At 50.7% G+C, this 25,742-nt stretch overlaps 1 protein-coding gene across 4 annotated transcripts in view; it reads right to left on the reverse strand.

Moving 5' to 3' along the window:
- Positions 1–25,742, reverse strand: part of FOXP4 (forkhead box P4) — a 142,086-nt gene that overhangs the window by 28,919 nt on the left and 87,425 nt on the right. For all 4 annotated transcript variants that reach the window (XM_084611193.1, XM_084611195.1, XM_084611194.1 and 1 more), the window contains 6 exons: positions 12,968–13,118; positions 11,621–11,825; positions 11,091–11,198; positions 4,961–5,048; positions 1,680–1,763; positions 38–239 (listed from right to left, as the gene is read on the reverse strand). In XM_084611193.1, the coding sequence (XP_084467319.1) occupies positions 38–239; positions 1,680–1,763; positions 4,961–5,048; positions 11,091–11,198; positions 11,621–11,825; positions 12,968–13,118 (838 nt within the window). The remainder of the gene's footprint in view (positions 1–37; positions 240–1,679; positions 1,764–4,960; positions 5,049–11,090; positions 11,199–11,620; positions 11,826–12,967; positions 13,119–25,742) is intronic.

The following is a 25,742-nucleotide window of genomic DNA, read 5'->3' on the forward strand; positions in this document are numbered from 1 at the left end:
ACATGAGCATCAATGACCCACCCACTGCTGCTCTTACCTGAAGATATTGGGGGACAGAATTTTTCAGGGTTTCTCCTGCGAATGGCCCCCATGGTCTGTAAGGTGGAGGAGCTGATGACGGATGGGCCCTGCCGCAAGGGAGTGATGGGGGCGGTGGCGGAGGTGGGGGGATGAGGTAAGCCATCTGGAAAGGTATCTGAAGTGCTCTTGGAGAGGGTGGCGCTTGAGACCAGGTTCAGCTGCACAGACAGGGGTGGAAGAAATTGAGAGCAGTTGGGAACGGACGTGGAGATGGTCTTAGGTAGGGAGAGCGATTCGGTTCCACGCTGACGGGAGGGCGCACAGGGCCCTCTTACCCAGGGGAATGGGCACTAAAGGAGAATCTCATGGATCAAACCAGCTACAGGAAAACTCTGCTATCAACACATTGCAGCTCCATGAGGGCCTGACCCAGCTCCCATCGCAGTCACTGGAAAGGTCCCCATGGGCTTCAGTGCGACTTGGATCCAACCCCGAGTGTCTTAATCCCGAAGCACTTTGCAAGCCAACATACCAACTATACCCAGGGACCACTTCACCCCCCGCCGAAATGCAGCCAGCTCTGAGTTGAGACTGTGGGCAGCCGCTGAACAGGACAGGAAGTGAAGCATTATGCACAGGAAGCAGAGACTCCTGCCTCTCACGGAAACAGCAGGTGGAATTCAGGAGTAATCACCGCAACGTGATCGGTGTCAAACCCTTGGCGTTACAGCTCACCTTAGAGAGGGCACCGCTAGAACGTCACACGGGGGCAACTCAGGAGGAAACACGACTGCAGAGTCATCAGGACTTACTCTCTGCAGCACGCAGGGGTTCCTTAGGGGTGTCTGACCCGGTACTCCCCAGACCCTTGTGAGAGCTGAGCTAGGAGCTGGCGAGGGATCAGGTACCAAGATATTAAGGGCACTGCGTATGGTTTGCGGGGGATAGGTGCAATGATCCCGATTTCTGGCCTGGAATTTTGTTCAGTGAGCTTTTTAACGGGGACAGGGCACTGATGGGGACATGTTTGCTCATGCCCCTAGCCAGGTTCACTACTGAACAGGAGCAGAAGGACCTGGGGGGATGAAGCCATGAAAGTATAGGGAGAACAGGCGACCAACAGAGAGAGAGAAAAGCCACCCTTCCAACGAATAAACTCCTCAGGAGCACGGGGTGATGGCACCAAGCAGGAGGGAGCAGGCTGGGGGGAGGCCAGCATTCCCCAGAGCCTCCTTAACACAGAGGACGTCAGCACCTGGGCTTTTCATGAGCTATGCCCTGGTAAAGCATTGGATGGCTAGTACAGGGAGCAGCATGGACCAGAACCAAGCCCAGGCCCTCTAGGGCAAAGATCACCAGAAGCGGATCACTCGGGGATCATTGCTCCAAGGACATCATAACCAGGCTTGAGACACTGAGTATGTCCTTGACCCTGCCCAGTTTGGACTGCCACCATGCCACTAACAGGGACATGGTCTGCACGGCTTGGCTCAAACCCCTGGGCGAAGCGAGAGAGGAAAGTGGTGATAAGACATTGGGAATGGGCTTTGGAAGAGCTGGACGGGGATGGGTGGACAGATGGGACAGGGATGGAGGCACTGAGAAGAAGGAAACTCGAGGGGATGAGCGACAGATGGAGAAGGCAGGCTGGTGCTTACAGGTTGACTGAAAGGCTTCGGCTCCGAAGGTCTCATATGGAGGTGGGCCATCATTGCCTGGAGACGCTCGCTTTCTTTCGCCAGCTGTGGGGCGAAGCAGGAGGGAAGAGGTTACTTGTTGCTGCAGGGTAACTCCCAGGGCTCTCTAGCGCCCAGCTTCCCAGGGAGCGCTCGCTGAAATGCGCTTCTGCTGCAAGCTTCCTCTCTCATCCGTTGCTTGGCCCCCACGTGCCTGGCACTGTCTGGCCAACGTTCCCTGAGTGCTGCTATGTGACAGAGCAGGGCTGTTCTCTTCCATTCCGGGGCCTTTCTTCTTCTCCCATGGCGAGAGGCTGCCGGTGCTGTGGTCTACACCCCCCGCTAGCATCTTCCCAGTAACACCGAACATTCCTGAAAGCCATGCACTTGGCCATGGGATCGCTTCCCTGGCCCCCTAAAGAGCTGCCTTTTCCTATTGGGGATGAAGACCCGGATGTGTGCTGACGGCTGCTGGAGTGTCTGCCTGCCATGCCCACACCTCTGGCTGCACAGGAAGGCAGCGGCCCCGGCCCTCTGGCTGGACGGGCGTCGCTCTAGGTGCTGGGATGAAAAATCTATTGCAAAATAGAGTAATTCCATGCCTCTTTAGATGTAGATCCATCCACACATCTTCTCTCCTATCCATCCACCATCCCCTCCCACCCGCCAAACTCCTTCCCTTCTCCCACTCCTCTGTTCTCTGGGGCTGTCTCTCCACGTTTCCCAGGTGGCTGTCACTCCGCTCCGTATTCATGCCTCCCTCCTCTACCTGAGGGCCTCGTCCACTTCTCCCCATCCATCTTCTCGCTCTCTCCTTCCCATCATCAGCCTCTCCCGTCCACCCACTCTGTTCCCTACCAGTGAGCCTGTATTTCCCCTGCCCAGTGTCAGTGCATCAGATCCTACCTCTCTATTCCCACCCCCACCACACTCCTTCCCATTTTCCCCTACCTACCTGCCCACCCATCCGCCCACTGGTGCAACATTGCTTTAATTGTGTATGTTTGTTTTTCAGAGTGCGGGGAAGGGTGAAATATTCGCTGTGGCACCAGGAGAGATTTTGAGCTGTGGAGAGGCAATGGGACCTGACACCATCTCTCTACATGTCACCTTCCCTTTCCGCCACATCCCCTCAAACTTTGGGCCCCGCTTGCAATCCAGGAGGCACCCAAAGAGGCTACCTCCCCCCCCCGCCCCTGCTGAGGAGGATCCTTCGCTGGGAGTGGAGCGGGAAGCCAGGGAAGGAAGGAGTTAAAAGCAGCAGCCGGAGCAGAGTTGGCTGGAAGTTTGAGCGGCTCCGACGCTCTCATTAGAGCTGACAGATCTCCCCTCCTGATGCAGACACTCTCTCAGCCGACACAGCGGGAGCGCCGTGCTGAAAACTTTATAATTGGTAGCTCTGGTGGCAGCTTCTCCTCTTCGCGCACAGAGCTTTCTGCTATCCCTTCAGGTTTTTTTTTCCCCCACCCCACCTCCTGCCTCCCCTCTCCAAGTTCCAGTAATTGCTTTCAACCTCTTGCTTTAGTGAGCGTTTGGGAACAGGATGGAATCACACGGTTTGACTCAGGTGGCTTTAGAATCTCAACTTCACTTTCCAACCAGTGCTCCAGGGAGTTTTTTTCTCTAATTTTTTTTTTTTAAAATGTCCACCCCTTTCCCTCCCTCGTCCCCTCCCCGCCATCAGCTTCATCCTACGTTGCTTTAACTCCTGCCAGCACTCTGCATTACACCAGCTAGCCCACTCCCTCCTCGAGCAGAGCCTCCTCTGCTGCCCCCCCAGCACAGGTGTGAACTAGCAGCCAAGGCAACCTGGATAACAAGAGTACCCCCGGAGTCTGTCACACAAGCTCCAGGGCTGGTATTTCCCAGGAAAGGGCAGGCAGAGAAGCCCATGGGAGAAACTGTAAATAAAATGGCAACATGCGTGCACACCCCCCCGTGCAATGGATGCACACGTGTCACACGGCACTACAGTTCCTACCCACGGTCACACGCACCAGGCATCTTTGCATTCAGCACGCGTGCGAGAGATGTGGAGACCGTCGCCTACGTGCCGTATAGACACGTCATTAAAATACTCCGCATAGGCAGTTCTCATAGATTATCTCCTCCTCCCCTCGCCCACCTGGCACCACCCTGTCCCTTTACCCGAACTTGCCTGCGCTAATGAAAGCCTTCCGCAGCTGCTGCTTGCAACAGCTCCCCTGTCTCTCTCTTGCCTTGAGCCTCGATCGCTTCGCAAACCTCAGCGGAAAGCCTACATTTCTTCTGAATCGCCCTCTTTTGTTAACTAATTACATAAGGCACTTCTGGAGGGGGGAGTCAGCTCGTATGAAACGCACAGGATAAATCAAGGTCAAGATTTCCACAAACAGGGGCCTGACAGGTGAGCTCCGAAGTCTGCATTCAGGCACCTAACACACGGCCTGATATTTGGAAGTGCTGAGCACCAACCAGCTCTCCTGGCTTCAGGACGACTAGGATTTGGCTCTAGAGTCGGATACAGAATATTGCACTAGTCCCACGGGTTGCAACCGTTACGCAACATTCATGTACACATGGTGCCATAGATAGCAACACAAGCACACACAACACACTGGTTCCACTGTGCCAGTGTCAAACCCCCACATGCTATAGAAGCAAACGCACAGGACATGCAGCATCCTGGCTGAAATGTTCAGAGAAGTCTGCGGAAATCAGGTGCAATCCATCTTCCACTGGATTTCCACTTGAAATACCCAGCCTCCGTGCCTTATGTTAGTTACAGTGAGAGTCTCTCTTTTTTGATCGAGCCATTCGATGTGTTGTTTCATATGTACATGAATGTGTCATCTACCAAGGTTTGAGGGGTTGAGTCCTTCCCCTGCTGCCCGCCCACCCGCACCTGGTTTTGGGACAGGGCCCTTCTCCTTAAGATAGGTGTGCGACTGCATGGCAAAATGTGTGCCTAATTTTCAGGTGCAATTGACAACTATTTTTCTGCCCTAAAGGCAGCTATAGAAGATTGCACGTTGTTGTGGCCAAGACCTCCTAGATCTGCTCATCTGTGCCCGACAATAATTTGTCAAAGATCACGTTTCCTGGCTCTCTGTAAGTCACAGCCCCAAATATTGGGACTGTCCCTATAAAATCGGGACATCTGGTCACCCTAGACCCAGCTATTCCCTCCCGATGGAGAACAGTTTAATTCTGCCATTTATATCCAGGGCAAGTAAAGAGTTTGACTCAACACCACCCTTCAAGTCTCTTTGGTTTGCACCTACCTGTATTTCCAGCTGCTGCACCACTTGCATTTGAACTCGACACTGGGCCGTGCTTCGGTCATCAAGTGCGTGTTCTGTATTGAGGTGTCTAGACAGAGAAGGATGGATTTTATATCCCAGAACCCGCCATGAAACACAGCACCTCCTACTGGCCCATGTCATAGAATATCAGGGTTGGAAGGGACCTCAGGAGGTCATCTAGTCCAACCCCCTGCTCAAAGCAGGACCAATCCCCAACTAAATCCGCACCTACCTACAGCCTGCAAGTACCTCTTATCTGTATTACAGGAGCACTGCAGGCCCCAATCTGCTCGTTACATTACAAGACAGTCCCTGCCCTGATGAGTTTGCAATTTAAACAGATAAGACAAAGCATGGGAGGGGAAACTGAGCCACAGAGCGGCAAAGTGACTTGGCCAAGGTCACACAGCGGGTCGTTGGCAGAGCCAAGAAGAGAACAGCAGGTCTTCTACCTCCTAGACCAGGGCCCTATCCCCTGGATCACACGGTCTTGCAGCCCCTTCCCCAACAGCACTTGGATCACCTCAGCTGTAGTTTGCCACAGAGAGTCCATTGAAATCCAAAACAAACAGTTGGTACCTGTGGAGGGTGAGCCTGCAAGCCAAGCCCCGGGGGAGGTGCGCATATGGTACAACCGTTGGCTCCTTAAGCTCAGCTGGAGAATCCCATTTCCAGGATGTACCTGGAAAGACCGACTGCCCCCGAGGAGCAGGTTTCTAGGCAGACACAGGCAGCCTCGTGGGGATTCATTTGCATTCCATAAGGAACTCCCCAAAGGCAGGAGGTGGCGTTTATGAGGTGCTCTGCATCCTAGACTCTCAGTGCCTCATGAACATTCATGCATGAAGCCTTTCAAACTCCCCCAGGCAAGTAAATATTATCATCCCCATTTTACAGATGGGGAAACAGAGACCAAGGAGGGGATATAGCCAGGTCAACGGCAGAGCTGGGACTAGAACCCAGGGCTCCTGACTCAAGGTCCCATGCCTTACCCACAAGGCCCTCCCCTTCCTCTCTCTCTGCCATCAAAACAAAAACCTCATGGCCACCTTTGGCTGCGGAGCCTTCTCCTTACAAAGTCCCTTGTTGGGAAACGTGTATGGTATCAAAATGGCCCATGCTCGCTTTCACGGAAGAACATACGGGATCAGTCTTAGTCATGATTCCAGGTTGAGTGCTCCCTGCCAGCCAGGAAATCTCCTCCCTCAACCACATGGAGATCCCAGCCAGGAGCACAGACAGGCATGTCAGGACAGGCAGAGAAACCCCCGGATCTGGAACCCAGGGAGAGTGGAGATAGCTCAGTGAGAGGTGCCGGGCTATGGGCTCTCCCTGGAATAGGGGAATGCTTTGCTCTTCCCTGCCTCTCAGACTAGGAATCAATCCTGTCCTACACAGCTCTGACACATCTCTCCTCCAGGCCTCATCTTGCTAAACCCCGGGTGCTCAAAGCATGGCCTTCTGAGCCTGACAATGCAGCCCAAGTCCTGCCTCTCCCTCCAACTGAGGCACACGAGGAAAGCTGGCTCAGTGTGCTGGTGAGCGCCGAACGAGCAGGGATAATTCTCTGCCAGGGTGAATTCAAGGTGCAAGAAAACATTAGGGCTGCATTACGTTTTGATGTTTTAAATACACCTGCCACGATGGTGCTGTCTAAAGCAGCCCTAGGCCTTGCAAATGTGGGAACCCCTCGTTTCAGACTCAGCTGCAGGTGAGGGGATTTGGTAAAGAAACACAACATGCGGATCCCCATCAGCTCTGCTAACTAAACGAGCACAGAGAGTGAGCCTCCTCAGCCCCATGCGGCGAGCGCTCTGCACTGTCAGCAGCCTGCCATTGGTGTCTCCTCTCCCCTTTTTCTGAGCTCTGCGTCCCCCTCTTTTCCCTTCACCTCGAGCCATGCCGCTCTTCGGCCTCTGTTCTCTCTCTCCCCCGACCCTGCCACTCGACAGATCCCTGCTATCAAACCTCTCCCTCGACGGTCAACCAGAGCCATGCAACAAAACAGTAGAGAGCCTGCGCTCCTGGATGCTGCGGCGTTGGGAAACCGAGTTCCCTGGGCCGGGGGCAGCTGCTGCTGACAAGCCGACAGCAATATCAAAGCTAGAATTCGCGTGTCCCACGCTCCCCAGAGACGCTGTGCTGCACACTCCCCACTCCTGCCCCATTTGTCCCCCTTTGATCTCTCTCTCTCTCTCCAGTCTCCCTGATCAGTCAGTTCCATCCCTTGCTCTTCCCCTTCCACATGCTCTGGATCGTTCCTCTGCTCCCATCACACACGGTACCAACGGGGCGGGATCCTCAGAAGGTGTCAAGCCAGCCTAGCTCAATGGGCTTACTGGTACCAGCTGAGGATCTGGCCCACGGTCACCCAAGCTCCAACTTGCAGTGTAATTGTCCTGCTGCTGTAATGTGACCTAAGAGGGCAAGTGACGGGAAAACCCTGCTCTCTAGTACCTGGGATTTTACTTTATAAGGGTGACGTTTGGCATTTCTTTTATCGATCCATGACTTTAAAAAGTCCCTTTAGGGGCAGGTCAATCAGATCAGAAATAAGTAAGTCACCTGGCCTCGCACTGATCTTCCATCTAGGGCGGTGTGGCCCAATGGACAGGACACTACACCGGGTCTCGAGACATGGTTTCTATTCCCAGCTCTGCCGCTGGCCTGCTGCGTGACCTTGGGCAAATCCCTGCATCTCTCTGTGTCTCAGTTTCTGTAAATCAGCAGCAGTGATACTGACCTCTGCTGTAAGAACCACAGATGAAAAACACTCCGTAAGAGCTAAATATTATTAGAGTCCTCAAAAGCCTTTACAAACATGAATTAATTTAGCTTCCACTCTCCACCCCCGTGAAGTAGGTATCGGGGAAACTGAAGCACGGAGAGGGGAAGTAGCTGCTCGAGGTCACATGGGAGAGCCGACGGCAGCACCAGGAATAGTTTTATAGGTTATAAAGCCAGAAGGGACCATTGCGATCACCTAGTCTGATCTCCTGTACAACACAGGCCATACAACCTCCCTGAATTAACCCAGGCCTGAACTACAGCAGATGGCTTAGGAAAACAGCCAGGGATGGATTCTCCATCACAACCCTGGGTAAGTGCTCTAACCAGCAGGTGATTCTTCCTGCAGAAGCCACCGTAAGTCTCCTCAGGGATCGTATGTATGTGCAGATAACGGTATTTCATTTCTCTTGACTTTCGCTCCATCCCTTCTGTTCGGAACTCCCTGCATGCTGTGCCAAGCAACCTCCCTGTCTTCAGAGCCATTTAAAACTCATGCCTTCCAGGAAGTCTTGCGACAATAACCCACCGTGGTTTGGATGGTTGAACCCTCTCCACTTTCCAAGACGCACAGCTTTGGAAAAGGCGGTTTATCTGGGGCTCTAAGAGCCCATGTCACACGATGGGCTAGGTTCTCACATCAGTGAGGTGTGTAATCCCATGGCAAAATGCATGTCTAATTTACAGGTATAATTACCAGACACACAAATCAGGTAATTGTATGTGCAAGTGACATTTGTGAGTGCGACCACAGTAACCACACAAGCAAATCAGTTGTGAATTGCGAGCACACAATGCATGCCTAACTTGTTAGACAGTCCAGGGCCAGATTTTCTATGTCTGATTTAGGTTGCATGCTCCTAGGTGTAAAGGCAATGCCTCTATCCATGATGGTACCAAGCATGCTACTGGTATGCAAATGATGGTCATTTTGGTGACTCGGTTTCCGGCCAGGACTAGGGACAAAACACAGAGATACCATGGGAGAAGCTGTCCAGATGGAATCTACCCACCAACCAGCAGCAGGAGGTACCAGGATTCTCACTGAAAAGCCTGTTTATGGGAGATTCCCAGCCCTATCTTGCAAGAACATGATGTTAGGGACAAGCTTTCAGACTTGTATCTGAACTAACCCAACAAAATGTTTGAGTTTCTTTCATCACGACTACCTATCCAGCTGGAGATGGACTAGGGGTCTTTACTCCTTGCTCCTCTGCATGGTGGGACTAAGACATGAGTACTTCTGCGAAGAATAAGCTGTCAAGTGTTGTGGCATTCTCTGCCAAAGGAGGAAAGTGTAAAATTGAGGGTGGGGGGGATCTTATCTGGAAAGTGCTTTCATTTTTTCATCTCAGTGTCAGAAAGTTTCATTCTTCCCTTCTGTGCCCAGGGGTGGAGTTCCTCAAACTGCTCCAGCATGTATAAGAAGCCCAATAACTTGGGTACAAATTGGCCCCGTGGATTCAGATGCACCCAAAAATTCAAGCTGTTTGAAACATTTCAAATTTAAAAACGGAGACAAATTTTTTACAAATATCTTTGCAAAAATTCTTCCCCCTCTTTCAACCATCTCTACCCAAAACATTGGAGAAGCTCAGGATTCAGATGGGAACTTCACAGATGGTGCCCCACTCTGCATGAGTCAAACCAAAACCAGCGATCCAAACACTGCGGAGCTTCTGATCTAGTTTCAGTGATAATGGGTTGGGCCCATCCCTGCTTGCAATCTGCTTGTGAGGTCAGTTAAGTATTAGACCCATTGTACAGATGGGGAAACTGAGGTGCGGAGAGGCGAAACCTTACCTCAGGTCTGGTAGCAAGCCAGAGGCAGAGAAGGGAATAGAACCCAGGAGTCCTGAGTCACCAAGCCACTTGCTCTAACCACTAGGTGGAACCCCTCTCTGGTTCCTTAGCTACAGCAAGGCACAATGCCCCCGTCCTCTCCTCCTGGCTCTTTCCTTTGAATAAAGATGCTTTCTCCTTCTTAACCCATCTCCCCCGACACACAGCAGTCACTCTTCCCTACCCCTGATTGAGTCTGCCTTGGTATTCACTGCAGCTGGCACCTGTTCCACCCTCCGGTACTCCCTGCCTGAACAAAGTGGGGAGGCAGGCTCACGGCTGGCGAGATCGGCTGACACGCTGTTTGTAAAACTAAAGTCTTTCAGACACAAATAGACACACACACGCACAGTGCATCTCTGCCCCAACTCCCACAATATTCCCTTCAGTGCAAAGGGGGGAGGGGGGGAAAACACAAAAACCCGTCAGTTTCTTCTGATGTCTTTGCTAAAAATCCCGGCTACAAAGAGATCTAATTGCAAATGAACTAATTAAGTACACCTCTGACGAAGCGTGAAAACAATTTGTTTGACCCTGACGCTAGCAGAGGGCTCTTAGACAGCAGAGTTAATCAGCCAGTGACAGAGCCCACAAGCGGTGTCAGCAAGCTGCCGCGCTCCCATCTGTTTCTTTCTCTCCTCTCTTGCGCGTGTTCGCTCTCTCTCTCTCTTCCCCCCTTACTGAGGGTGAGCTGCTAACTTTCCTCATTTGTCTTCTCTCGCCCTCCCCCACCCAAGTCCTGTGATTTCTCTAGATCTCCTACAGTCTCTTCTCCTCTGGCACACACTCCCCCCATCCCTCTCACATGCCCCTGGATGTTCAGACTAACCGCCTTGTTATGGGATGGGGGGCCCCAATTTGGCTTTTATGCTTGAATCTACAGTTCACCTGCTGGCTAAATTGAGGAGTTTCCAACTCCAAGACACAGGGAGTCCTATCATCCCCCTTGTACAGATGGGGAACTTGGACACAGAGACACTAAGGCCCAGAGTTTCCTAAAAAAGGGACGAGTGATTTTGGGGGCTCAATCTGAGACACCCCCCCAAAGGGGCGTGACTTTCAGGTAGTGCTGAGCCCTCTGGAAATCAAACCCCTGCAAGGTGCTAAGTTGGGTGCCCCTGCAAAAAATCACTAGCCACTTGTGGAAAAATCGTAACCAGAGGTGGTTTTTTTTTTTTTTTTTTTAAGGCCACACTTGTGGCCTCTGAAGAGAGGATGAGCTCTGCCTAACCCCAGACAGTTGGAAGTCATGGCTTTTCTGACCTACCTATACTGCCCTCAGCTCGGGGTGCAGGTGCAAGGACCACCCCCTCCCTCTTCTGCCCAAAGCAGTACTGAAGCACAGGTTGCTAGCGACAGGTAGGGTCTGGACGGCTCCCAAACGCAGGGCAATTTGCAAACCACCACACTGGCTGCACAACCTGGGGGAACCAGGAATGAAACGACAGCCCTGGAGAGACACAGCAGGGGGGCGACCTACTTGACAAACTGTCCCAAGTCCTCACAGAGGGTTTCACAACCTGGCCACTTGCATTCTCCGTGTCCGTACAGAGGGTGGGAGCCGGGGTTCTCTTCATGAGAAGAGCTGCTGAGAGAGAGAGAGTGTGTGTGAGAGACGAGGGAGAAGGAATGAACCGTTACATTGGGGATCTTACACATGTCAGGCTGGTTACTGCAGTTCCAAAGAAGCTTCCAGACCAGGACCACCCCAAGACATTAACACATCTCCTAGCACCTTTCAGCCAAGGCTCTCAAATGCATCAGTCAAGCCTTAGGAGGCTGGTGAACATGATTACAGCTCATTTCCCGGACAGGTAAGTGGAGACGCAGAGAGGTTTAGTGACTTGCCCACGTAGCAACAGAGCTGGAAACAGAGCCCAGCTCCCTCAATTCCTAGTCCACTGGACTATGCTGCCCCCACTCCCTAAGGCAAACAATGGACCCATTAGCCATCTAGCCTTTTCTTAGACCTACAGGGCAAAATAAAAGGCTGCCCCAGCTTGGTTCTACCTGTCCCTCCTTGGCGTGAGCATGGCGCTCTGTCCATTGGGGAGAGAGTGGTGGGAAATGGGAGGCGAGACCTTGGTGGCCGAAAACGAGGTAGAGTTTGAAGTGTTGGTGGTCAGGTCGAGGCCCTCTTGCTTGATGCTGTCTTCTACGGGCTGGGTAGCGGTGACCTCTTTCCAGAGCTGCTGCAGGTCCGAGGGACACACAGCTACATGCCGGACGGGGTCAAGGGAGAGAGGAGGAAAAACACACGCAGAGAGACAAGGGTGAAGATATGGACTGGAGAACCACCGCTAACCAACAGTAACCTGTGCTGAGAAGAACCCAGTGCAGGGCAGCTTTTAGTTTCATTGAGGGTGGGTGAAGAACATCAGTCTGACAGCCCTGGAGGCCTAAGCGCTATCTAGCCATGGTGGCAGCAGCACCAGCTTCCCTCTCACTGCCTTGGCTATCGCCACAGGAAATTCAGTGGGTCTGGTTTGCAGGCACGCGAGGGAACCTTCCTTTCAGGTTTTGCTCCACGAGGCACCCAGACTTCCCCCTGCCCAAAGTTTTGTTCTGAGCGTGGGGGTCCAGTGAACCCACCGCTCAGTGGAAACGGCCCAGTTTCATCTATCGGTCTGTCCTGCCTGCCGGAGCTGCACATTTTCAACAGGCAGGTTCCAACGGTCATTTGGCCCTGGCCCCAGGCTTGCTTCAAAAGGATCATGAAGCTCTCGGAATGAGCTGGGGGGAGTTTCCAGTGCGTGACCCAAACCTGGGAGGGTCCTGAGTGAATCTAGGGGAAGTCGTGCCTTGCTCTGGCCTCTGCCCTTCACCCAGATGGGCCACCCCTCCACAGGCAAACAGGTCATTCATTCTCCAGGCAGAAGAACTCTGCCTTCTGGGCACGCATCCCTCGTTCCCAGCATCTGCCTGTACCACCAGCCCCACACAGGAACCTCGATCAGCCAGGGCATTAAACAGACAGGAACCATATACGCAAACTTAGGGCCCGGTCCTGTGCCCACTGATTTAAAAGGCAAAACTCCCATCGCCTCCTTCATTGGCAGCAGGATCGGGCCCTGAACTTACAGAATATACCTCAACTGCTCCTGTGCAATTTTACTGCTATCGAGTCTACGAATCACTGTTACCGCTCCTGTATAGCCCACGACGGTGCTGGAAGGAGACAGACTCAAGCGGGCCTAAAGTGGGTTGAAAACCACCCGGTGGCTACTAAAAGCCTCAGAGCTCGGAGGCTGCGTTTGTAGCAGCTTCGCAGGGGTAACGCCCACCAGGCCGACTGGAGCGGAGGGCTCGTGCTTTAAAGGACGGAAGGAGAGGGCGGAGGTTTGCCACGCGCTTTACCTTGTGGAAGGGTCTGCAGGGGAACGGTGCCTTGTCCCGGCTGAAGGCTGACCAGCCCTTGGCGCTGAAGGTTTAACAAGTGTTGCTGCTGAAGCTGTTGCATCTGCAGGAGCTGCTGCTGGAATGCCAGCTGTTTATTCCCCAACGGCTGCTAGGAGACAAAAGGGAAAAAAAAAAAAATCAAAACATTATTTTCGACACTGCAACCGAGGCCTTAAAGGGAAGACGGGCCCCGCAGAGCGCCACGGAGTGCTGGCTCCCGTCATCAGCCCTACGCCTGGTCAGCACAGATCTTTGTCCTAATTGCTGGTCCTCGGTAGCCAGTCAGCATGTAGCCAAGACAGAGTCTTTGATCTATCGGAAGAGGAGGAGAAGGAGGGGGGGGGAAGAGGGAGGAGAGAGTGTGAGTGTGCGTGTGAGCTTGCTTAGAACACCCGAGTGCTCCAGCTCCATCTGTTCGATGAGTATTTCCAACGCCTGTGCATTGGGATCACGCAGGGGGCTAAAGAACACTACCGCTGCTTTGCGCTGCTATTCAGTGCCTGGCTGAGGCTCTCCACACGCCTTACAAACATTCGCCCATTGAGCTTCCTGGGAAGAAGGCAAAGTTATCATTAACCCTATATTACAAACGTGGTTACCAGGAGTGTTTTCCCAGGGCTGGAAAGAGGCCAAGATGGGTAAATAACATCCCTGTTTTATGGAGAAATATTTATTTTTACCAAATAATTAGCTAAGCATCACAAGCCCGCCGTCAGGTAGTTGTTGGACAATTTGTACAGAGCCTGGCACAATGGGACCCCATTCTTGGCTGGTGCCTAGGCACTGTCGTAAAAGATAACGTATAAGAACTTGCCCTCTAGGAAATGTCCACCTAATCTCCTGGGGCTAACAGCTGGTTCATGACCTGTAACAGGACGGTTTATATTCCTTGCTAAACTGATTTCTCCCCCCTCCTCTTTGAGTATTTACTGTTGTAACTCTGGATAGCCTTGCTGTTCATATAAGTGTTTAACCTCTTCTTGAATCTTGCTCCGCTCACAAGCTTGGGCCTCCAGGCTAGCTTGTGGCAATGAGTTCCACAGGCTCCATGTGTAATTGTATTCTGTTTCCTCAGTTTTGAATGTGCCACCTCACAGTTGCAGCAAACGTTCCCGTGTTCTTGACTGATGAGACGGGGGGAAAATGGAGGTTCCCGATCTCCCTTCTCTATCCCATCTGTTAATTCTGTATGCTATTATTTGTATTGCAGCAGCACCTAGGAGCCCCAGTCCCAGACAAGGATCCCATGGTGCACAAATACAGAACAAAGACCAGGTTCAGCTGCACTGTAAAGTGGGCAATCCCACTCTTTATACCGGCTGTTCAGGTCGCAGTGTTTCCAAGCCCCTAATTGTGCTCATTGCCAGTCTTTTGTCCCTCCACCCCTTCAATTTTACACCACAGAGAAGGAACCCAGACCCTCAGTTGCACCTGTGGGCTGGGAGAGACCAACACAGAAAGGTAAAGCAGTTGCATGGAAGACCACAGAAGGTACCACTCAGATAAGACATACCCTCCCCACCTATCAGCTGACTAACTCAGGGGTTCTCAACCTATTACCACTCTGGGCCACATATGCAGCTCTCCATGTTTACATGTGCTGCATCCACACAACATATATACGACCTGTATGGCCCTTAAGAGGTCACACGGGCTGCAGCTGTGTGCTGGTTGCGAACCACTGCTCTAACCCTACTAGGCTGGAGCCATCTCTGGGGAGGTGATAAGAAACACATAAGACATAACTAGAGGGGGAGAGATTTGAATGGGGGAGGAGGGAAAGGGCAGCTGCTGATCTGCGGCAAGCTGGGAGAGAGGGAGCCTGTACCTGCCCACTCATCACAGCAGTGGGCTTTGCCGTAACCCTTCCAATTCTGGATTCCTTGGACCTGTTGTCAGCACATAGGCCAGCCAATGTCAGGTGTTAAGGAAGCATTGCCTCTCTGAGTGCAGAGAAAGCTGGGAAACTTCCAGTTACTGCTCCAGAAATCTTCTCTCATCTCAGATACACATTAACCTAAGACAGGGAGCTCCTGGAGAAGTAAAAATCCACAAGGCCTGGTCTTCACTGCACAGTTCACTCGAGCACTGCCCCTAACTTGAGTCCATACACAGATACCTTGCATTTCTCCCCCAAGTTGGCTGGCCCGAGGAAAAAGTTTTTTTTACAGTCAATGTTCTCACTTAGGTTGTAAGCTCTTCGGGGGCTTGGACTGCCTTTATTCTGTGTCTGTACAGCCCCTAGCACAATGGTGCCCCAGTCCAGGGCTATGGCTCTTAAGTGCCGGGGTAATACTGATAATAAATAATATAATAATGTTGGGTGAGGATTCACAGCTTGGAGCCATCGTGAAACAGTCATCCATCCCCGCCTCATACGGAGCGCCAAGAACTGACCCAACCTGAACCTCTGCCCAGCTAAACCCTGAGCTTCTAACCGGGAGCCAAGACACCTTGTAAATCCTGGGAGAAGAGACTCTTCTTGGAAGATTCCCAGGTAGGTGCAAGAGGTTTGGATCATTTTGGACAAGACTGGGAAAATCCCAGGAGCTTCTGACCGCAAGCAGGAGGGCGGTTAAACAGCACAGCTGGGAACCAGAAGCCCATTGCTCTGTCACCAACTCATTGCGTCTTTCTAGGCAAGTCACTCACTTCGCTGTGCCTCAGTTTCCTCATCTACAATGGGGATAAGGAGGTTGACTCACCTCAGTGCTGGGCTGTGAGGGTTAATCATTAGCATCTGTAAAGCAAGGTGAGCTCTTGGGTTTCCTTGAAGAACAGTAGGGTATTTAGATCTTTGGTTCTCAATCACTGGGCCAGAGATGGACAAGACCCTGTCTTGCACATCTCCCGGCCAGGATGGCTCCCAAAGGAGAAATCAACAGGGCTTTATCCCCCAAGTTTCGGGGTTTCCTGTGCTTGGTGACTAAGGCACAGACTATAGTGCTCTCCCTTCGGAGAGAAAAAAAAACAACAAACCTTCATCTTCTAACTCCTGGGTGCCTGGGAGCCAGCACACGCTAGGGTAGCCTGCGCACTCCAAGGCAAGGTCAGGAATGTGGGGGTGAGAGACTCCTAGCCAGGGGACCAGGGAGGACTATCATCACAGCACTTTGGTGGGGAAAAGATGTGAGGAGAGCAGATTCCTGAAGGCCCCAAAGGAGACAGAAGTTGTGCTCAGTGGTTGCCAGACAGTCATTCATTGGGAAGAGTTTTATGGGGGTGTGAGACACACACATGTAGGCCTGGAGGGGAGGGCAGGGAGCCCAGCCCTTGCCTTTGTTACCAACGGCAGCCAGAGTTTACTTTCTCCTTTCCCCATGGGCCTTTCGGCAAGCACAGGTTCCTGCCTGTTACATCAGGCCACCTGAACACTGCCTCATTCACTCAACTTCCAGGCTGTAAAACAGAAGGAAATTGGGAGCGGATTAAGTCATTAGGATCCCCGGGGCAAATCACTTTCACCTCATAACTCAATAGGGCTCTTTATCTTTTCCATCTACCTGCTCCAGAGTCCTAGGAACCCTACACCACCTCCAAGGGGCTTCTGGCATGTGTACGTACAGGCAACAGCGCGGCAGCTGCAGGGACTCAATGCACAAAGTCAGCAGGGTGAGACCACCTCTCTGCGGCACCCGCCAATGGGGGATCTCAAAGCTCTTCCGACTCTACAGCCCTGCGTGAAGCACTGGAGGATCGCACCCATTTTACAGACGGCCGCACAGAGAAGCGACTTGCCCGACATCAGGGGTCGGAGCTGCGAACGGAAACCAGGAGTCCTGCCTCTCAGTCTCCTGCTCTAAAAACCACAGCTGCACTGAATAAATACCAACCTTTGCCCGTTGGGAGGGGAGGGGTCACAGTCATTTTTAGGCCATTCACACTCAGCTCCAGGTTCGAATTTAACCATCAAACTGCCGAGCTTGTGTGTGTGTGTGTCAAAAGTCACATCAGCTTTGTCTGGCTTCAGTGTCATTCAAAATTAATAACACCGTGGGGCTTTGGCTGGTGCTTGGGCCATGTGTGCCCCAAAAACGCTTCGTGAATCTTGCATGGTTTTATCACATGAGGATTACCTGTTCACGCCCTCTGAAGCGCCTGGCATTGGCCATTTTTGGAAGACAGGATACTGGGCTGGATGGGCCATTGGTCTGACCCAGTATAGCCCTTCTTGTGTAGGATTTCTAATAGCCCAGCCTCCTCCCCTGCCCAAAATCAGGTGGGGTAGTTGCAAATATGTTATATATAGCCCAAATTCTGCAAAAGACAAAAAAGAAAAAATCATGCCCTCACACCCAGCTATACCCTCTACCCCCACCCTTTTGCCCTCCAGCAAGCCACATCCCTCCAGCTCCCTCTTATAGCAGTAGGGAGGGGGTAGTTCATTCTGCCAGAGAAAATAAAGTTTCCTTCTGGTGTTGCCTGGCCGCTTGTGTCCTTCCCTCCCCCACCGCAAGATGTGCGGCTGCCATAGTCTGTGGGTTTCTCTGGACACTTTCACTTTCAGAGGTCATCCGCGGCGCGCTCTTGACAGAACCAATGAAGTATGAAGCTTATCGGCCCACCGATAAAAATCTCAAACACAAAGAAAGTAATTCCTGAACTGCGCTCTGCCAGTCACCAGCGGCCGTTGGGGCGCTCCGTTCTCTCGTGTTGCGGAGGTGGGGAGATGAAACGGGGGGAGAGAGAGGGGAGGGCTAGTAGGGAACAATCCAGGGTCCTGTCCCTCCCCCTCCCCCCCATGATCCCCACACTCTTCCCCAGAGACGGGGCCCGAGTTCCGTACCGCGTTTTGTCTGCACTCTGTTTACATTAGACGCAGCTGAGTGGGTGCAGCTACTGGGGTAACAGGCGCCGTCACTTTGATTTATGAGCACATCAAGAGGAGTTTCGGCGTGACACTCTGGACTGACAGGAGCACTTCATTAATCTGACGCCTAGGTTACTTGCCAGCCAATCCCCGCGCGCTGCCTCCCCCCGCCCCGCCAAGCTGTACAATATCAGCCGCTACATGGGGGCCACGGCTGGAGAGAAGCCGTTTTAAAAAAAAAAAATCCCCCTCTCCCTCCCAAGTTCTTTGGAAGCACAAAGGGACCAAATTTGTAACAATGGGGACTGCTGGGTTCACCCGTACCCTGGCTCTGTTTAGAGCAGCCTTGCTTCAAAAGACAGCAGCAAGAAAATTACACCCGCCTGGACATCACTTCTGCTTTGCCTGCACTTATCAAGTGGAAGAGGAACATGGCAAGGATACTAATGATGTAAAATTTCCCACCCCATGAAAAAAAACTACTCAGGCCAGGGTGGCAGAGCTTTGCTTAGAGGGTCAGCACTACAAGATGCCTTAAGTCTTATTTCAAATGCGGTAGGTGGAAAATCCAGCCCAACTCCTGACTCAGCTGGACAACAGGGTCATCTCACGATTTCCTCCAGTGTGCACACCTAGTCTCTCTCACTCACCCACCCACTCCTCTTTGCTCACTCTCACCCCATTGGTACAAAACAAGGAAGTTGAGACAGCAAACTCTGCTTTGTTCAAACCTCAAACTCCCAAGGTCCATCCCCCACCTCATTGCAAGTGATCTCTGGAAGAGATATACATGGCACATCACTGCTTCCCCCTGGACAGGATATAGTGCTACACACTTTTCTGCGCTCTCCTCCATCCTCCTCTTTTCCTGTTCTTCTCACACTCCTCAGGAGGTTTCCAACTATGCTCTGGTTCCACTGTTCCGGCTGGAGAGATCTGAAACTCTCCTGCATGGCAGGCTGCTACCTGTTCTGAACCTCACTGTACAACACAAAGACCCAGGCAGAAAGAGATGCCCACCCGCCGATCCCCTGACACCTGAAGACAAGTTGGTAACTTATAGTCACGCCACACTAATCCATGAACTCAACTGAAGGGAAAGAAGTCACTCAGCTTACAAGCGTTGTAATGGGGTTCGTAATTAAATACTACCATGGTTGCCATGAAGGAGACAGCACTGGCCAACAGCTACTACATGGCGGTATCTGCAGTAATGCAGTTATTCCCTATTCCTTTAGCAAACAGTGTTATCACAATTTACCACCAAGTGCTTCCTATTGGCAAATGTTGACTTTTTAATGGCAACCACCTAATTCAGTTTGTGAAATTGATCCCTATTCAGAAGGGCTGCCCCACGGCCTACACACCACTTACTCAGCTGTAAGACAACAGGTGCCTGCCATATTAAGTGAGGCATCGGACGGGTGCTGGCCCTGTACACAAGAGTGAACTGCATCATTTCCAGATGGCATGTTGATCGTGAAACAGGTCCCAAGGCCCACTTCCAAGCTGCGATTCTTTGTGCTCAGACCACTTCAAAGTATCCCTAACACACATCCACTTTGCCCATAATTCCAAAGCTCTTCCTTTCCCAGATAACTTGTTTTTGTTGGTCACTCAGGGCACTGGTCCGGAGCCCTTTCCTTGCGACAACTCTCCTTTCCATATTGGGATCCCTTTGGAAACCTCTTTGCTGGGTTTGCAGGCAGGCTTCATGGCTGTACTTTAGTGGTGTTTAGGAGAGTCTTTTTTCACACACATGCACCCCTCTGATTACTTAGCATATACTGAATAATCCACCAAAACATAGTAATAATTAAGGAATCCTTAGAAAACAACAAGGCATTGATTCCTGTTGGATCATTAATCAATAAGCAGCTTTTTAAACTAAGTAAATCCCTAGGTGAGCCCTTTGTCAGAGCTCATTAGAGGCACTGCAATATAATGTCTGCGGCCAATGGGAAAAGATGCTCTGGGAAACGCAGATTTAAGCCTCTTGGGTTTCTTAAGCATATCTGGATATTTCAGCCACCAGGACGTAGTTTGGATCAAGTCTGACCCCTCCACCTTGCAGGTCAATGCTACAACAATAAAGGGGATGGACTAGATGACCTCTCAAGGTCCCTTTCAGCCTTACATTTCTATGGTTCTCTCCTTTAAGGGCTTGATTCAAAGCCTATTGAAGTCAATGGGAGTCTTTCCATTGATTTGGTCAGTCATTGGCTCAGGCCCTAAGGCCTCAATTTGGCAAAGTGTTTAGACACATACTTAAGTACAGCCTCATTCAGTAAAGCACTCAATCACATTTCACTTCTAAGGCCTTGCCTACACTGCCCCTTACAGCGCTGAAACTTTCTTCAATCAGGGGTGCAAAAAAACTAACTTTGGCTGTGTAGACTTACCCTAAGTCTTGCTGAAGTCAAAGGGGAATTGAGCAGATGCCCAAAGTTAAGCCTGTGCTTTGCTGAACAGGGACGGACTGCTGAATGGGGACCTCTGGGGCATATATTCCCATGGCCTCGCCATACCAAGAGACGGCACAAAAGCAACCCCCACGCAGGAGACTGACAAAAAGCTCCCCACAGATGCCAATGAAGGTGTGGCTTGTACATAAGAAAATAAGAATGGTCATGCTGGGTCAGACCAATGGTCCACCTAGCTCAGTATCCTGTCTTCCGCCAGCAACCAGTGTCAGGTGTTTCAGAGAGAGCAAATGGAACAGGGCAATTTATCGAGTGGATGACATCCCTTGTCATCCAGGCACAGAAATGTGGGAGGAGTCCAGAACAAGCCTCGGTCCATACTACAGAAAGACAAACTATATTTTTTGGACAGGTTTCAGAGTAACAGCTGTGTTAGTCTGTATTCGCAAAAAGAAAAGGAGGACTTGTGGCACCTTAGAGACTAACCAATTTATTTGAGCATGAGCTTTCATGAGCTACAAGTGAGCTGTAGCTCACGAAAGCTCATGCTCAAATAAATTGGTTAGTCTCTAAGGTGCCACAAGTACTCCTTTTATATTTTTTGGCCTTTTTTTTTTTTAATAAAAGAGAAAGAGATGCAGAATACGCATGAAATCATTTAACAATTCAATCATTCTGAGAAGACTTTCAAAGTGGCCTTCTGGAATAAAATGCCAATGCTGTACAGGACTCACAAACCATAACCCCCTACCACTAAATTCTCCACTTTGTCTTTTTATCCAGTGTCTCTGTGTGTGTGTGTGTGTGTGTGTGTGTGTGTGTGTGTGTGTGTGTGTGTGTGTGTGTGTGTGTGTGTGTGTGTGTGTGTGTGTGAGAAAAAAAAATCTAGAGAGTCAGGCACTTAACTGCCCTTTGTGTGCCTTTGAAAGGCTCCTCCCACCCCATTGCATCTTGCCCAAATCCTGGATTGAGAGCTCTCTGGGGCAGGGACTGCCGGTGTGTCATTTGTTTGCACTGCACCCAGTAAAATGGGAGCCCAACACCTGCTTGGGATTCTTTGGTGCTATCGCAATAGAAATAACAGTTTAAAGATGCCAGGCAGATCTGAATGGGCCGATAATAGTGGCTTTATCTCAAATATGGCAAGTTGAGATGGTTTATTCCCCACCCCCCGATAGATTGTGGAGTAAACGAATACTAGACAGAATAAAAGCAGCACGTGCAAAGAAACATACCCCGGAATAGTAGTAATACAGTAGAACCTCAGAGTTACGAACTGACCAGTCAACCACACACCTCATTTGGAATCAGAAGTACACAATCAGGCAGCCGCAGAGACAAAAAACAAACAAAAAATGCAAAAGCAAATACAGTACTGTGTTAAATGTAAACGACTAAAAAACAAAGGGAAAGCAATATTTTTCTTCTGCATAAAATTTCAAAGTCGTATTAAGCCAATGTTCAGTTGTAAACTTTTGAAAGAACCACCGTAACGTTTTGTTCAGAGTTACAAACATTTCAAAGTAACGAACAACCTCCATTCCCGAGGGGTTCGGAACTCTGAGGTTCTACTGTAGATGAAATGAGAGACGGGGACTAAGGGAAATATAAAGGAATAAATAGAATAGCAATGCTCAACGGATGGCCCCAGCAAGCCAGCAGTAAGCCAGCAACTTGCCAGATCCTGGCATTTGACATCAAACAGTGCCAAGGAGAAGTTACCCCAAAAGTAAGGGCTCGTCTACACTTACAGATGTTCCTGGCATAGCTATGTGCGATTTGTTACTCGATTAGCCGTGCTGGTAAAAGCCCACAGACACAACTATTGACAAACTATACCAGCCTAAGCATTTTTAAACTGATCCAACAGCAGAGGGTTGTGCCATGATTGCTGTACCAGTGTAACTATACTGGCAAAACCTCCTAGTGTAGACAAGGCCTAACTCACAATAGGCTGACATCTTGGAGCAGGAAGGATATTCACACTTTATTGGCTCCTGAGCATACAAGAACCACCTGCACAGAGCACGTGGGGAGGGCTTCATCTCACATCTGTGGTGGTCTGCGATTGCAGACAAGCTTTGCATCTTCACCAATGGGGTGTCCACACTGGGTCTCTTACAGGTGTTTGTATCTAGGCTGGTGTTGAACACTAGATGGTATGGCCATGTGTCAACTCCATTGTCCAGCTGATTTCTCAGGCTATCAGTCTTTTCTCTAAGTTTTCATTCAGACGCAAGCACGTGGCTCTAAATTTTCAACTCCAGAAAGATCACTGCCAAAACAGGGTCCATGCCAGCTGCCGGCAAACACCTTCCTGAGAGGCAGGTCAGCTTTTCCTGGACCTCTGCCCATTCTCATTGAGTTAGTGCTTACAGGGGATACCATTGCACTGCGTAGGCCAGTGGTGCCTGACATGACCAAGAACACACAGTGAAAAGCCCTCTTCACAGAAGGCAACAGGGCAATCGCCTCCATGGGTATTATTCCGAGGATGCTTTTGGCCCAATGGAACTAGGTTAACATGGACACCTTCCTACGCCTCTGACGACTGTTCTCTTTCCACTTCTTCCACTCTTAGAGATTGTGTCCTCAAGCTAGAAGAGACTAGGGGCTTTTTAATGGATTAAAGCATCAACTGGAGTAAATGAGACAACTGAAGTCTGCTGTCACTCCAGATAGGGGTAGACTGAGTGAGTCCAGATAGATAGGGGAATTCTAGGAATGAAGACAAATAGGATTCTTATCCGCACACAGGAACCTACTGGCCCTAGTGACACAGTTATCCTGCAATCACCTTAAGATGCTTTCTTATCAGATAGAACAAAGATGCAGGTTTAGAGTGGGTGGAAATTTTTTGATTTCCCTTCTGCCTGCAAAATGGCCTGATTTTGAAAATGATTTTTTGTGTGCGCAAAAACTTTGACTTTCTCAATATGGGGGTGTTGAAGGGCCCTTTGTCTCTTAGGGTACATCTACACTGTCAACACACCCACTCCCCATGGCAGAGAGTTTCAGAGCCCCGGGTCAACCAAGTCTGCTTGTGGGGCTTGGCCTCGGGGCTAAAAATAGCAGTGAAATCTGATGAGGTTCAATAAGGATAAGTGCAGGGTCCTGCACTTAGGACGGAAGAACCCAATGCACCTCTACAGACTAGGGACCGAATGGCTAGGCAGCAGTTCTGCAGAAAAGGACCAAGGGGTGACGGTGGACGAGAAGCTGGATATGAGTCAGCAGTGTGCCCTTGTTGCCAAGGCGGCCAATGGCATTTTGGGATGTATAAGTAGGGGCATAGCGAGCAGATCGAGGGACGTGATCGTCCCCCTCTATTCGACATTGGTGAGGCCTCATCTGGAGTACTGTGTCCAGTTTTGGGCCCCACACTACAAGAACCATGTGGATAAATTGGAGAGAGTCCAGCGAAGGGCAACAAAAATGATTAGGGGTCTGGAACACATGACTTATGAGGAGAGGCTGAGGGAACTGGGATTGTTTAGTCTGCAGAAGAGAAGAATGAGGGGGGATTTGATAGCTGCTTTCAACTACCTGAGAGGTGGTTCCAGAGAGGATGGTTCTAGACTATTCTCAGTGGTAGAAGAGGACAGGACAAGAAATAGTGGTCTCAAGTTGCAGTGGGGGAGGTTTAGGTTGGATATTAGGAAAAACTTTTTCACTAGGAGGGTGGTGAAACACTGGAATATGTTACGTAGGGAGGTGGTAGAATCTCCTTCCTTAGAAGTTTTTAAGGTCAGGCTTGACAAAGCCCTGGCTGGGATGATTTAATTAGGGATTGGTCCTGCTTTGAGCAGGGGGTTGGACTAGATGACCTTCTGGGGTCCCTTCCAACCCTGATATTCTATGATTCTACGATTCAGTGCAGACGTTCTGGCTCAAGCTCCGACACCAACCCTCTCGCCGGGTCTCAGAGCCGGAGCTCCAGCCCAAGTAGGAATGTCTACACTGCTATTTTTAGCCTTATAATGCAAGCCCCATGAGTCTGAGTCAGCTGATCTGGGCTCTCAGACTTACTACTGCGGGTATGGTTTTTCCTTTTTTTTTTTTTTTTTTTTTTTTTCTTTCCCCGCTTCCAGTTCAGACATACCTGTACTCACAAGAGGTGGGGGATGAAACAGCAGGTATTTCTGTGGAAACCACATCTATCATCAAAACACTACAAGTTCAACACGTCATCTGTACTGGGGATTTTGTTTGGTTTTTGCAATGGCACTGTAATATTGGTGCAAATGCCCAGTGTAGATGTGCTGTACGGATGTGACTTACCCTGTTAACTTATTGAGTTTTCACCACACTAGTGCAAGATCCATTTTTCAGTAGTTCAGCGTGCCTGTATTAATAATACCTACCGAGCTTTTACGCTGTGTTTGTCATCTGCAGATCTCCAAGCACTATACAAAGGGAGTCCTTATGCCCATTTTACAGATGGGGAAAGAGAGAGAGGGAAAGAGGTGAAACGATTCGCCCAAGGTCACTCAGCAGGCAGAGAGTAGGACTAGAACCCAGGTTGCTTCAGGCACAATCCACAGCCCTATTCACTAGACCACACTGCCTCCCTTTGCATTACAGCACGTTAGAGATAGTAGATAACACCAACGCATATTCCCCCTTGTCTAGACAAGCCTTAGCAAAGCTATTTAAGTGGGCAGCCACAATCAAGGAACAAAAGACATGTCCCATCCCACCCCACAAACAAGGAAGAGTTCCAGCAAGAGTTGGAAAGGTGGTTTCCTGTGGGAGCTTGTGCCCCAGATCAGGGGGACCCACAGCTGCTGCGACCTCACCCACCGCATGCTTCTGGTCCCTTTCACGGGGGCCCAAACCACTATGCAGAAAAAGGTAGGAAATGGAGATACTGTCACTAGCCATGGATGAAATCTCAAGAGATTGAATAATTCGCTCCCCGGTGTCTGAGCCCCACTAATCCGAACCTGCAAAACTGGGCAGGAGATGTCAGGAGAACAGGCTTCCCGTGCTAGATACCCAGCACCTGCCGCCTCCACCAGGGCGAGGAATACAAGAGCATTCTATTACTACTACTAGTCTGAACCCGGACGAGGGTGTCACCTCCTCCAAATGTCACCTCCACCCCATCCAGGCCCTGGTCTTCATTGCACCTTTTACTCAAGTGTTCCTCCTGAGGCTTGGCCCCACACAAACTCCTCGCCTGAGCGCAGCGGTGCTTGTCACTTGGGTAAAGGCTGACACGCGGGTGCTGCTAATGCTCAAGGTGCAGCGTGGGCACAGATCAAAGATCCTGCGTGTCCTGGACCCATTGGACGGGACATCTCTCAATCACACTGAATTTCAGCCTTTCCCTGATGCCTCGTTTTTTCCAACTCTCCCTCTCTGGCTCAAGCTAATATGAGGAAGAGAAAATGGCTCATGGTCTCCAACTCCAGCGGTTCAGCTCTTGGCTCTTTGGGACTCTTGGGGGAGAGCGGAAAAGAAAAGATTTTTCCTCTCGTCTTCTTGAAAAGATCCC

The sequence above is a fragment of the Lepidochelys olivacea genome (assembly GCF_965140295.1).
Source record: "Lepidochelys olivacea isolate rLepOli2 genome assembly, chromosome: 21".
In the NCBI taxonomy this organism is placed as follows: domain Eukaryota; kingdom Metazoa; phylum Chordata; order Testudines; family Cheloniidae; genus Lepidochelys; species Lepidochelys olivacea.